The 14541-nt window shown below is 46.4% G+C and overlaps 1 protein-coding gene across 1 annotated transcript in view; it reads right to left on the minus strand.

The window, feature by feature from the left end:
- Positions 1-14541, minus strand: part of LOC137535684 (disintegrin and metalloproteinase domain-containing protein 9-like) — a 210962-nt gene that overhangs the window by 106232 nt on the left and 90189 nt on the right. Inside the window, exons 8-10 of the mRNA XM_068257548.1 lie at positions 12286-12357; positions 5539-5708; positions 1910-1997 (exon numbers count right to left, since the gene is read on the minus strand). Coding sequence (XP_068113649.1) covers positions 1910-1997; positions 5539-5708; positions 12286-12357 — 330 coding nt within the window. The remainder of the gene's footprint in view (positions 1-1909; positions 1998-5538; positions 5709-12285; positions 12358-14541) is intronic.

The raw sequence follows: 14541 nt of genomic DNA on the forward strand, positions 1-14541 counted from the left end.
ACTATGAGCTGCTCAGAGCTGTGTATATCAGCATCTTATGGTCCATACTCACGGGCTACAATTGTCGCCGCAACACGCGGCGCGCGCGTGTTGCGGCGACAGGTCGCCCGTGAGTATGAGGCGCAACACGGGCGCGCACCCCGAACCGTCGCTCGTCGCTGCTGTCGCCAGGCGATTGGCGCCGCAACTGTCGCTAGTCCGCGTGGGTATGCGGACTAGCAACAGCAACAAGCAGGGAATACCTTGAGCTTGGGGGGGGGGGGGAGGAACAGCAGCGACAGCTTCCGCCGCATCAGTTGCCAGGTCCCTCCTCCGTGTGTATGCGGATGGACCTGGCGACGAGCTGTCGCCGGCCTGTCGCGCACACGCTCCCTTGTGCTAGCGACAGACCACAAATGTAGCCCGTGAGTATGGGCCATTATGGCTAGGGAGAGGGGCGGGACAGGGGGTGGGACTCTAGTGAGGGGTTCCTGGCTAAAAGTCTATTGGCTGGGCCTGGGCGGGGGGCGTGCATACAGGCGGCAGAGTGTAAATAAACCGATCAGACACAAGCGCAGCTGCAGCTGATTGCAATAGCGGTGATTGGCTGACGTCTCCCCCCCCCCCCCCCCTTTCATGCCGCTCCAAGCAGCTGCCTTTAGTGCCAGTGGCTTTAGGCGCCCCTGGGCATAATAGTAATAACTCAGCTTTCTTTAGCTAAATAGCCGATCCCACGCAGCTTTAGAGTCCTTCCTTTCCTGATGTAGTGACAGATAGTGCAGCCCCGCAGATTGGGCAGCCCCGCATGCGCAGTAGGAGCTTGCCTCCCATTAAATTGTGCAGCCACGTAAAACGTCCTAAATATCGCCGCTTCCGCAGCACATACACTCACGAAATTTTCAGGGTAGGGAGGGATCCCCGAGATCTAGCTCTGTGCCAAATTGCAGCCCCCGTGCCCCGCTGGTTCCCGAGATTGGTTTGCTGTAATCAGTCTCGGGAATCAGCGGGGCTCAGGGGCTGCAATTTGGCACAGAGCTAGATCAGAGGGTCCTCCCTACCCTGAAAATTTCGGGAGTGTAAGAGGTGCGGAAGCGGAGATATTTCAGGAAAATACCATCTAACTTCCCACTGAGCATGCATGATACTCAGTGAGGAAGTGAGCTTCCGGGCTGCACTATCTGATATTACACCCGCATCTGTCTCAGTAGCAGCGCCCCCTGTGATGACATGCGGTACGTCATCACAGGGGGCGCTGTTACTGAGACAGATGCAGGGAAAGGAATGACATTGAAGCCGCGTGAGATCGGCTATTCGGCTGAAGGAAGGGGAGTTATTACTATTCCCACTCCCACCACTGCTGCGCCCCCCTCCTGCAGCAACAATCCAGCGCCCCGGGCGATTGCTCCACCGCACGCCCATAGAAACGGGGCTGTGTGGTGCCATGCTGGGTGCTGAGGTGCCTTTATGGGGGCATGCAGGGAGCTATGGTTCTTCTATGGAGGCATGCTGGGAGTTGTGGTGCCTTAATGGGAGGCCCGTGGGAGCATGGAAGGGGGCCACTAGAAGGTCAGGGAGTGCTACGGGGGAACTGCCAGATAACCTGGCAACAGGCCAGCCTACCCAGCAGAAAGCCTGACCAGCCAGCACAGAAGCCAGGTAACTCTGCCTAGTTATGTTTGTGACACTGCCTATTTATGTGATATGCTGCATTTTTTTTTAGTATTACTGGAGAGGGGCTTCAACCAACATTTTGCTGGGCAGGCCTACTTAGTTAAGTTCATGTAAATTTGGCTCCACCCTTGAACACACTCACATTCTGGTGCATGGCCACACCCATTTTCTGGCTGGAGTGCCCTGGATCTTAGGATTCTAGCAATGCCCCTGGCTCTGAGTCCTGACATTTACAAAATACACTGAATGAGTCACTTACGGTGGTGATGGCCGTGCCAAGTCTAGGTGAGCAGACAGTGCCAACAAAAGCCATTCCAATGACTCCTCCGGGGAAAGCATTATGCCCTCTAAAAAACATCAAGCAATAATCATATACCGGTATAACTGCCACTTGTGTCCATTTGAAGGGAACCTAAACTCACATTAAACTCACATTATCCTGTTTTTTCTTAAAGGATACACGAGCTGACATGTGACAGGATGAGATAGACATGGGTATGTACAGTGCCTACCACACAAATACTGTAACTATGCGGTGTTCCTTTTTTTTCTTTCTCTGCCTGAAAGAGTTAAAAATCAGGTATGTGAGTGACAGTTTTTGTCTGCTTCGGGACCTGGTCAGACTATAGTGTAACCCTCGCTGATAAGGAACTAAACGTGTAGAGGTACTGCTTCTGCTTTTGCTTTTTTAAAGACTGTAAACTTAAAAATCAGATTGAAAAATGAAATAAAACTGGGGTATACCTAAAAAAGTCCTTTTTAGAAGAAGAATAGATAAAACTGTTTATCTCATTGGTTTACCTTTATCTCATGCCCTTTGTTTTACATCTACCTATGTAATATTTTGCAAATATATGAGGATGTGCTGATAAGTTCCTGGCTTTACCCCTTCCAGATGAAATATGGTGGCCTATGACAGCCTAATATATAAACTTGGAGACATACCATAGAGCACTTTTCAGATCGTTTTCATAAAAAAAATAAAACAGCTCCTATTGACTTCCATTAAAATCATGGCAAGGTAGCCGCAATCCCGATTTGCCACCGCAATTTAAATGCAAGTCAATGGGAACAGGGGCGTAACAATAGGGGATGCGACTCCTGCCCCTGCTCAGGGCCTTTTTGGGGGGCAGGAGGGGTCGCAGCATAAGAGCATAATAGTGGCAGCGGCGGCAGGCTGAACACATACACCATTCACGCCGAATGTTCCGATCACTAAGTGCTTCATGTCACTTCCTGTGTAAACAGGAAGTAGCATGAAGCTCTTAGAGATCGGTCACCCCCTGCAAGAAGGAGGTATGTGCTCAGCCAGCCGCCGCTGCCCGCCCACTGCCACTATATTGCAGGAGGGGAGCGCTGAGAGTAGAGCCCGAGGTGAGGGAGGGGGGAATGTCCCCCCTTCCCATCGACGTGCGGCCACGCTCTCCTCTTATGCTGCGAGGGGGGGAGGGGGCCCTGGTTTTTTTTGCAGGGGGGCCCGGGGATTTCTAGTTACACCCCTGAATGGGAGCATCTTTTTAAAAATGAAAACGACCCAAAAAGCGCTCTTCGTTGTGTCTACAGCCCATGTGGTTGATTTACTAAAGTTAGCGCTGCGTAACAGCGAGAGTTATCAGCTGTTATGCACGCTATAAAACGTAATGTGCCTTAAGTAGTGTCCTTGCACGCTACACATGCTATCGGCAGCGAAAGTGACAGACAGCCTATTCGGCCAATCAGAGTGAGGGGATCGGGTTCTTTAATGTGACTGGACCCACTGGTGATGAGGGTGAGAGGAGTAAAGCCACGTTAGTTATTAGCGTTCGCCATTCTGCAATTCAGCAGCATAGCGTGTGCAGAGTCACCTCTCCCAGATTAAAGGGAACTTGAAGCGAGTACAATTATTTAAAATAAACACATGACGTAGCTGCAAATGAATATCACATACTAACCTCACCGTCAGTTTCTCTCAGAGGCTCACTATTTTCTTCTTACAGTGATCCCTTCCAGTTCTGATAATATACTGTCAGAACTGAAATATACCAGTTGTTGTCAGTTACAACTGAATGTGCAAAGCAATGTCCATGTATCCTTATGGTTTGAGTGGGTGTTATTACAGTTTAAAAGTGTGCTGACCCGGAAGCTGTTATGGGGTATTGGCCATTTTCAAAATGGAGGACAGAGAATTCCATCGATCACAGTGGACAAACAGGACGTGGGAGAGGAGAAAGAGATTGAGGAGTAACCAGGGTTGCTCAAAAACTATGCCAGAGTGAATCTACACGTCGTAGTCCGCAACTACGCATCGTAGTTCATAGACTAAGTTTAAAAACTTCGCGTATGTATTTCCGCGTAGTCGTAGTCCCGGCTATGCGAAGCCTCGCCCGCTATGAGTAGTTGACGTATGTATTGCGAAGTCAACTACGCGTGCGGTAACTGCGTCTGTACGAATCATTGCGCACGCGCAGAAATATTATTGCCCTTCTATACGTATACAATTCCGCATTGGAAGGTGAAATGTATGCTTATATTAGTTCACCCATGCGCATAGTTAGCGGATTATCGCAGAAATTTTTCCGCATAAGCGCATAAGCGTCCGCATCAACTACATATTTTAACGCCTAGTCTACGAAATGCAAACGTAGCGAACTTTCTGATTTCGTAGCCGTAGTTTGCGAAGCGTAATTGCGGAAAAGTATACGTAGTTCCAGCGTAGCGAAGTTGGCTGACTACGACCATCCCTAGAGTAAACTACACGAGAGGTAAGTATGACCTGTGTGTTCATTTTGACTTTTTCTTTTCAGTTCAGGTTCTCTTTAAGCATGCTATGCTGCCGATAGTGCAAGGACACTAAGGCACGCTTAGTTTTATAGCGCGCATAGTAGCTGATAACTCTCGCTGTTACACAGCAGAACTTTAGTGAATAAACTCCTTAGTATGTAACTGTGCAAATATGAGGTGTTTGCAATTCTCGATGGGTGTGACCGCTGCGGCAGCCCTAGGACCGCCTAACGCCGATTGGCGTCAAGTCCTGGAGCTGCAGTTTAGCAGGGAATGTGCGCATATGCCTAGGAGGTAATAGTTATGCAACGTACACACATGCGACAACGATCGTTCGTTGAGAACGACGAACGAACTTTTAATTGATGAAAGAACGACCTAAGTAAAGATAGTTTTAAAAGGTGTGTAACGATCTGATCGTTAGAACGAACGTTACATCACGTACAGCAACTATTGCGCATAAAAATTAGAAGTTTCACAGAGAAATAGTGAAATGCGCATGTCAAGCCTAGTACGAACGACCGTTTCCAACGATGTACTACTTTTGCAAACGATCGTCGTTGGTTAAAATCCGCCGAGACAGAACTTTCTTTTGTAGCGATTTGGCTCGTTCGTCGTTGGCCTTAATAGTCGGTGGTTCGTTTTTTGTAACGATCGTCGTTGGTAAAGATAGGGGAACGATCGTTACAAACGACTATAGTCGCATGTGTGTATGCACCTTTAGGTTCAACATTATCGGTAAATTTACAGATAATGTAATACCGCAATTAATTGTTATTTACCATTTTTGTTATTTAACGGTGCACCTAAAATTGTTATTTACTGATCATTATTTAACGTCATGCCTAGATTAGCTCGCAACTTTTTCAAATGTGTGCTGCCTATTTGGTCTTATTTGGTAAAGCAGGTAAAGCAGTAGTTGCCTTCCTCTAAATTGCTCCATTGAAAGGCTATAGATTTGGGCCTCAGAGTTAGAATGCATATGACTAGGCATAGCTACAGCAGCATCCAATATAAACAATGGCATGTAGGCTATTCGAGTCTGACTACGTTTCAGTCGTCCTGTTTCTGTGATCGGATATGTATGTCTGAAGGCCTTACGTATGCATGGGATGATGAATGACTTACATGAGGAGGTGGTAGATGTCACCTCTCCTGAGATCCTTGGTGGCATCCCTCCAATCAGCGAACCTCCCCAGCACATCACCAGCAGTCCCATTGATCACATCGATGGGGTTTGATGAGGTCCATGTAACCAGGTTAATGATAGCGACTCGGATGTTCAATGCCCGAAACATCTACGTGTGCAGAAAAAAAAAGACTTAAAGGGAACTTGAAGCGAGTAAAATTATTTAAAATAGTCACATGACGTAGCTGCAAATGAATATTACATACTAAACTCACCGTTCGTTCCTCTCTGAAGTTCACCATTTTCTTCTTACAGTGATCCCTTCCAGTTCTCTTCCAGTTCTGACAATATTTTGTCAGAACTGAAATATACCAGTTGCTGTTAGTTATATATCAGCAGCTGTCAGTTACAACTTGTCACAGGAGCCCTCAGTGGCTGACCGCACTTAGCCTTCTAAACGGTGCCAGCGCACAGATCGTGCGAACTCTGGTCGCAGTCAATGCGCAGGAACCGTTAAGAATTAGCCGCAGACAACTCAGAAGGGAGCCTGTGAGACACGGGTGATTACAACGTCACCTACTGGTTCAGAGTAAACTGCCACCACCGCGGTTACTATGGGACCGTGGGGCCCACTAACTGACTGACTAATCCTGCGAATAAAACGGTTAAACACACGATATTCTGTCTAGCCAACAACAAACAAACAGTAGCGTATCTTCAGAGACCCGGGATCATTTCTGTGTGTGCTGATAAGCAGAGTAGCGGAACAGTGAATGACTTAGGAAAGTCGTTTATTCACGCAATATAAATAATTAATATATACAGACAATTATGAAAACAGTAATAGCCAGTATGAAAAATAAAAGAAGGGAGAAAAATACTTAGTTGCTGGAAAGATGTCCTTATTGTGGGAAGAATCATAAAGTCCTTGGTTTCAAAGTCCAGAGTTCAGACCAGGTGGATACCAGCATATCCTCAAGCTGGCATCTGATGACTGCAAGATGGTTCAGTGTGGAGGACAAACGCCCGCCTGCTGGCTCTGTGCTTTTGATGAAGCTGGTTTGGGGGTGTGGCAATGCCGGCCCCCTCTGAACTACCAGCAAATGACAGTTCATTCCCTCTCAGAGATTTTAGAGCTAAACTTATGAATTGCTGTAACTCCTGAACCATACACGTTACATTTAGGGGGGTAACAGCTTCATACTTGGAGGAAAATACAGATTAATATGATACCTGACATGGCTAGTGCATCAGATCAGGGTCCTGAGTAGATTCATACCTGGGTGGTAGGGGCCCCGGGCCCCTCTCGACTGGTATCAAGAGATCCAGCATGACCCTACGGATCCAATGATACCGCTCTCATAACCACCCTATTTATTGTATTCTGTAATTGGGCAAAAGATTATATTGTACATTCATTTCTTCCTGCTAAGGCTGGAGTCAGCCTGACTGGAGTCCAGCTGTGTCTGCTTCTTGTCTATGAAGGCCCTGTTGGCTCCTTCAATTAACATCTGAATGTGAAATCTGCTTAGACAACTCTGAGTTTACACCTCTGGCTTGATCAGCAGTCACAGGGCCAGTCTTCCTGCCAGCTGCTTGTCACCTTATACCTGATGGATGGGCCATCAGCACAGCTTGAAGCCAGGGACTCTCTGGGCCCAGGCTCATTAGCATATCAAAAGGGCCAACCAGCATTTGGAATGGTGCTCTCTTGCTAAGAAAAGGACTGCAGACCTCCTACACAATAAATCCAGATTGTACCGATTTGACGCGCAATCGACGCAGGAATCGAGTGCGATCGTTCTTTTCTTCACGGGCGGTTCCAGGACGCGCCTGCGTCCCCGCAATCGTCCGTGACACAACTGAATGTGCAAGGTAATGTCCATGTTTCCCTATGGCTCAAGTGGGTGATATTACAGTTTAACAGTGTGCTGACCAGGAAACTGCTATGGGGTAATGGCCATTTTTAATATGAAGGACGGAGAATTCCACTGATCACAGTGGACAAACGGGACACAGGAGAGGAGAAAGAGATTGATGAGCAGACTACATGGGAGGTAAGTATGACCTGTGTATGGTTATTTTGATTTTTGATTTTCAGTTCAAGTTCTCTTTAACCACTTAACTCCCCGCGGTACGAATTTCTCTGTCCCTTTTTCCCCCCAAAAAAAAACAGGGACGGAGAAATCCGTACCTTCCGCGCTCCCGCTGCTCAGGCACGCCGCCGCCCGCTCGCCCGGAGATCAATGAACGGGAAAATCCATTCCCGTTCGTTGATCTAAGCCCCCGCAATGATCTGCTGCTTCTTTGAGAAACAGCGCGATCATTGTGATTTTCCCAGCCTCATACTGCTTCCTGTAAGCGTCCTTGTGGACGCTTACAGGTCGCATGTGAACAAACACACTGTGGTCATCTTGTGGCCAAATAGTAAAACTACACCCTAAAGCATTTTACGTATGCAAACACATTAGTTTTACACAATAAATTTACTCATTACCTCCCACACTCCCCAATTATTATTTTTTTTGTAATTAAAAAAAAGAAAAGAAAATACAATTAAAAAAAAAACATAAATAGTTACCTTAGGGACTGAACTTTTTAAATATTTATGTCAAGAGGGTATAACATTGTTACTTTATAAACTGCGGGCTTGTAATTAGGGATGGATGCAAAACTGAAAAAATGCACCTTTATTTCCAAATAAAATATTGGCGCCAAACTTTGTGATAGGGACTTGACAAATGGGCAAATACATTTCATGGGTGTTAATCACAGTAGCATGCAATATTTAAAAACTATAATGGCCGAATTTTTTATATATATATTTATATTTTTCTTTTTATAACATTGCATCATTCTATCATATTTGCTGTTTACAAAACAAAACTGTATTTAAAGTGGACCTGAACTCTTGCAGAGAAGGAAAGGAAAACAGAGAAATTCAGGACAGAAGGAAAACAGAGAATTTCACCCTGCATGTATTTAGAGAGAAACAAAAGTTTACTTTCTTAAAACAGAAAGAATTAGCGATAATTCAGGTTGGAGTGAGCTTGAGATGTCTGGCAAGGCATCACTGCTGAATATATGCAAATTAACCATTGTACCCTTGGAAGCTAAACACACCTCCAGAACCGCTGGAATGCAATGATGTGTCAGTTTGTTAATTTGTACAGAGCCATAATAATCCAACATGCATGCATACAGACTGTTTCGGATTGTTTGATCCTCATCAGTGCATGGCATGGATTCATTTTTTTATAGAGTTAAGCCTGTTTCATTCCCCCTCATCTGTGACTAATAACAAGTTGTAATTTGATCTCTTCCCGGGTCACATGACTGCCACGGCAAAGATGGCAGATAAGATTATTTGGAAAGCACAGGCTGTTAACAATATGTCTGCTTCCGTGAATCAGGAAGTAGAAACAGTGCAGATCTATTTTAGGATTTGTATCAGCTGTAACAAAGTAATGTTTCTCTTTAAAAAGGTTATTATGCTGTTGTGTATCTTTTAGAGCAGACAGGACATTCTGAGTTCAAGTCCGCTTTAAATTATAAAACACAGCAGAGCTAATGACCCTTTGAACTTTCCTGCAGTGAAACCTTAACCAAACAAAAAACAGTGAGAGACAGGTTGAGATAAGTGCCTCAGAAAACAGGACTGTCTTCATCCCAGTTGGGTCAAAGAGCTCAGTGAAGCTCTTTTGCATACATAACAAGTAAAGTTTCTTAACTCTTCCTGTTCAGGAAAACAATATGAGACTCTTTTATTTGCTGCTTATGTTCTATTTCTTAGCTGTACCACACATACAATTCTTTATATCGTAAGTTTATTTTCGTTTCAGATTTAAGCCTGGTACATACTTTCAATTATGATTGGCCAATCACTGATCAATTTCACCACCTCTGTGTAGTATGGGGATTTACCTAAACGATCTTATCATAGCATTTAATATTTGTTGATTCACATACTATATGGAGGTGGTCAAATTGGTCAATCATAATTTAAAGCAGGGGTGCCCAATAGGTCGATCGTGATCTACCGGTAGATTGCAACTGCCTGATCGGTAGATCGCTGCCTTTTGGCCGCGTCCCATTGAATTTAGCAGCCAGCAGCTGTAGAACGCAGTTTCTGCTGCTGGCCGCTGATCGCGAAGCCTATCTGGAGGAGAGAGCCTGGCCAATCAGGGGAGGAGAGGCGCGCAGCCAATCAGGGGAGGAGAGGCACGCAGCCAATCAGGGGAGGAGAGAAGGAAAACTTCTGAGTTCCGACTCCACTCACGCTGCCCACCGGTGCCTCCCTCAGCCGCGGCTGAGGGAGTGAAGACCTGGACGCCACCGACACCGGCCCTATACCCAGGTAACCTATACTGAAGGGACCTATACCCGGCCAACCTATACTGAAGGGACCTATACCCGGCCAACCTATACTGAAGGGACCTATACCCGGCCAACCTATACTGAAGGGACCTATACCCAGGTAACCTATACTGAAGGGACCTATACCCAGCTAACCTATACTGAAGGGACCTATACCCAGCTAACCTATACTGAAGGGACCTATACCCAGCTAACCTATGCTGAAGGGACCTATACCCAGCTAACCTATACTGAAGGGATCTATACCCGGCTAACCTTTACTGAAGGGACCTATACCCGGCTAACCTATACTGAAGGGATCTATACCCGGCTAACCTATACTGAAGGGATCTATACCCGGCTAACCTATACTGAAGGGATCTATACCCGGCTAACCTATACTGAAGGGACCGATACCCAGCTAACCTATACTGAAGGGACCTATACCCGGCTGATCTATACTGAAGGGACCTATACCCGGGTGATCTATACTGAAGGGACCTATACCCGGGTGATCTATACTGAAGGGACCTATACCCGGGTGATCTATACTGAAGGGACCTATACCCGGCTAACCTATACTGAAGAGACCTATACCCGGCTAACCTATACTGAAGGGACCTATACCCGGCTAACCTATACTGAAGGGACCTATACCCGGCTGACCTATACTGAAGGGACCTATACCCGGCTAACCTATACTGAAGGGACCTATACCCGGCTAACCTATACTGAAGCGACCTATACCCGGCTAACCTATACTGAAGGGACCTATACCCGGCTAACCTATACTGAAGGGACCTATACCCGGCTGACCTATACTGAAGGGACCTATACCCGGCTAACCTATACTGAAGGGACCTATACCCGGCTAACCTATACTGAAGCGACCTATACCCGGCTAACCTAAACTGAAGGGACCTATACCTAACTACATTTCCGGGGGGGTGCATTTGAAACATCGGTAGATCTCCTGGCCTCGGCAAATTTTAAAGTAGCTCGCGAGCCGAAAAAGTGTGGGCACCCCTGATTTAAAGTGTTTACCAGGCTTTAGAACTGGAACATAAACATTACTAACTCACCAATGACACATATATCACATGGGACTAACTAAACAACTAATATCACGGGCACGTTAGTGTTTTTGCGGGCAATCGAGAATTTGCGCAAAATTGCACGCGAAAGCTCTAGCGCGGCCATGATATTAGTTATCACAGTTTAGTGAATCAAGCCCCAAGTGTGATTGCACTGGATACTGAATTTTAATTGGAAAAATGAAATATGCCTTCAAAGACCGCTATACTAAAAAGACCTGTGGGTGGGCAGGTTTCCACTATAAGCCCTGTAAGGCCGTACGCCTACTTGCCTTTGCAAATCCCTATCGCTCAGCATTTTGCTAGCGGTTTGTACAGTGATTTCCGAAGTGATTTCTGGCGCTTTGTAGAAGTAATTTTTGCAGTGCTTGCTTTTGCATAGCGATTCGCGAATGCGATTTTCAAATTTTTATTTTTTGGTTCGGGTAGTGAAATTGCTGCAAAACGATGTTGCAGCATTCGTATATTCGTTCCAGAAATGCTTCAGGACCCGCGATTCCTGTTTCCCTAATTTCAATCGCTGCTATGGGTTTGCAGCCATTGACTTTCATTATTCTAGTGTTTTTGGAATCATGGGCAATTTCTAGGGGCGGATAAAAATTCTAGTGGGCCATAGCCCTTGGCTATTTTTGCGACCACGTTCTTTTTTCCAATAGCCAGAACTATAAATACACCTAGCTTTTAACCACTTGCCGACCAGTGGATTTTACACTGATCGGTGCTGCGTGGGCTCTACAGCCCGCAGCACCGATCAGGAGTCCAGCAGGGTGATCAGACTACCCCCCTTTTTTCCCCACTAGGGGGATGTCCTGCTGGGGGGGGTCTGATCGCCGCCGGCCATCTGCGTTTTGCGGGGGGGGGGCTTCTCAAAGCCCCTCTCCGCAGCCATTTCTGCCCTCGCGCTCCTTACCTCCCTCCCTCCCTCTCTCCGTAATGCGCAGGACGGAGTTCCGTCCTGCGCATTGAAGGATAGGCTTCAGCCTATCATATGCCGGCGATCCCCGGCCAATCAGCGCCGTATGATGTAAACAGCGGGGATTTCTTTCCCGCCTGTTTACATTTTGCCGGAGAGCTGCGATCGGCGGCTCTCCGGCTGTTCACGGAGACACCCTCCATGAACTGACATGGAAAGGCCGCTCGATCGAGCGGCCGTTTCCATGGTAACCCGCAGACGACCAGTTTACGCCAATCGGCGTTAGCTGGTCGTCAAGAGGTTAAAGTTCCTCTTTAACTACAACGTATTGCCTGAATTGGGCTTTTATGTACTTCCACTGGCCAATCATCTCAATAACTTACCCCATCGACAATGTTGACCAGTTGTATGACGTTTGTTTCAACCGTCGTGCTGTTGGACTTGTCCTTCAAATACTGTAAGAGAGAGGTCCAGGTTTAGATTAGTTGTGGATCCAACAGAAGATGCCAGAGGTGGCCAGGATTTATGTACCAGCAGGCCGAGGCAGAGGCGAGAGAGGCTCCAGGCTCAGGGCGCAGTGTAGGAGGGGGCAGAGGCGAGAGAGGCTCAGGGCGCAGTGTAGGAGGGGGCCGGCCCGGGGCAGAGGCGAGAGAGGCTCCAGCCTCAGGGCGCAGTGTAGGAGGGGGCAGGGCCGGATTTCTGGAAAGGCCACAAAGGCCACGGCCTAGGGCGATAAAATCAGATAAGATAAGAAGGGCGGCATGACTTGGAGAGAGAAGAAGTCATATGTCAAAATTAATCACCTCTTCTGGTCCCGCAGCGCAGCCAGCCAGCGCCCTGCTCTGCACTAATAGCTGAATTCCAGAGTTCCCCAATTCCAGCAAGTCTCTCTCTCAATCAACATCTGCTGTCACCTCATCTGATGATCAATTCCTCTTATCATGATCATACAAGTTGATGTGAGAAATACCAGGGATTTACATTACAAAGCAGATAGAACTAAGTTCTGCTGAGTTTTAATGCAGGCATTCAAAGACATCAGTGAATCCTGCTAATTTCTTCACTTTCTCCTTTACAGCTGTGACTGACACTGACCCCAGCAGCTTTTAATTACACTTTCTTATCTCTAGTCTACTTAAATTTATGGCTTTAGGGTTTTTTTTCTTCCTAGCCAGCAGTGGTCTCAGTTAACTCTTTCCTGACTCATTTTCTGTTCCTACCATCTATGAGAGGAATAAAAATGCTGTTTGCTTTACTTTCATTGCTAAACTGTGACTGTCACCTGAGCTGTTACTACCTCTATGCTAGTCTGTATAGTTTGGCATCCTTCTCCTTTCCTGTAGCAGTAAAGCATTGTACCATTTTAGCCATCAGCGAAAGCATAGTTACATAGTTACATAGTTATTTTGGTTGAAAAAAAGACATACGTCCATCGAGTTCAACCAGTATAAAGTACAACACCAGCCTGCTCCCTCACATATCCCTGTTGATACAGAGGAAGGCGAAAAAACCCTTACAAGGCATGGTCCAATTAGCCCCTAAAGGGAAAAATTCCTTCCCGACTCCAGATGGCAATCAGATAAAATCCCTGGATCTAATCATTAGGCATTACCTAGTAATTGTAGCCATGGATGTCTTTCAACGCAAGGAAAGCATCTAAGCCCCCTAGCAGAGAGTTTTGAATGAGGATGATAACATTTATTGGCTTAAATGAAAAAAAGTAATCTTTCTGTGAATAAGCCTTCTTAAGACTTTGTTCCTGTATACTGTCAATATGTTAGAGCACACCACCATATGTACTTTCAGCATTCAAAAGAGATACATAGATTTTTCAAATATAAATAAATATCAATTCAGATGCTTTAAAGTGGAGCTGAACTCTTGCACAGGACAGAAGGAAAACATAGAAAAATCTACCTTGTATTTTTTTAGAGAGCCTGTGTAATTCCCCCTCATCTGTGTCTAATCTGACGTTGTAATTTGATCTCTCCTGTGTCCCCTGACTGCCACAACATCTAAGCTAATTTGAAAGCACAGGATGTTAACAATATGTCTGCTTCCATGAAAGCAGGAAGTAGACACTGCCGATTGATTGCAGGATTTGTATCAGCTGTAACAAAGAAATGTTTTTTTAAAGGTTATTATGTTATTGTGTATCTTTTGAAGCAGAGAGGAAGTTCTGAGTTCAGGTCCGCTCTAATTACAACCAAACATCCAAAGTGGGTATTGACAGGATGTTTGCTACTTACCTGTTCTCTGTTTCTCTCCATTGAGCTGTCCTGTCACCTGTTTGTGGCTCTGACTGCAGCCAGTCTCACAGAGGACAAAGAAGCAGCGCATGCTCTGGCCACTCACGCTCCCTGTCACCTGTTTGTGGCTCTGACTGCAGCCAGTCTCACAGAGGACAAAGAAGCAGCGCATGCCCTGGCCACTCACGCTCCCTGTCACCTGTTTGTGGCTCTGACTGCAGCCAGTCTCACAGAGGACAAAGAAGCAGCGCATGCTCTGGCCACTCACGCTCCCTGTCACCTGTTTGTGGCTCTGACTGCAGCCAGTCTCACAGAGGACAAAGAAGCAGCGCATGCTCTGGCCACTCACGCTCCCTGTCACCTGTATGTGGCTCTGACTGCAGCCAGGCT

The sequence above is a fragment of the Hyperolius riggenbachi genome, chromosome 10 (genome assembly GCF_040937935.1).
Source record: "Hyperolius riggenbachi isolate aHypRig1 chromosome 10, aHypRig1.pri, whole genome shotgun sequence".
NCBI classification, from domain to species: domain Eukaryota; kingdom Metazoa; phylum Chordata; class Amphibia; order Anura; family Hyperoliidae; genus Hyperolius; species Hyperolius riggenbachi.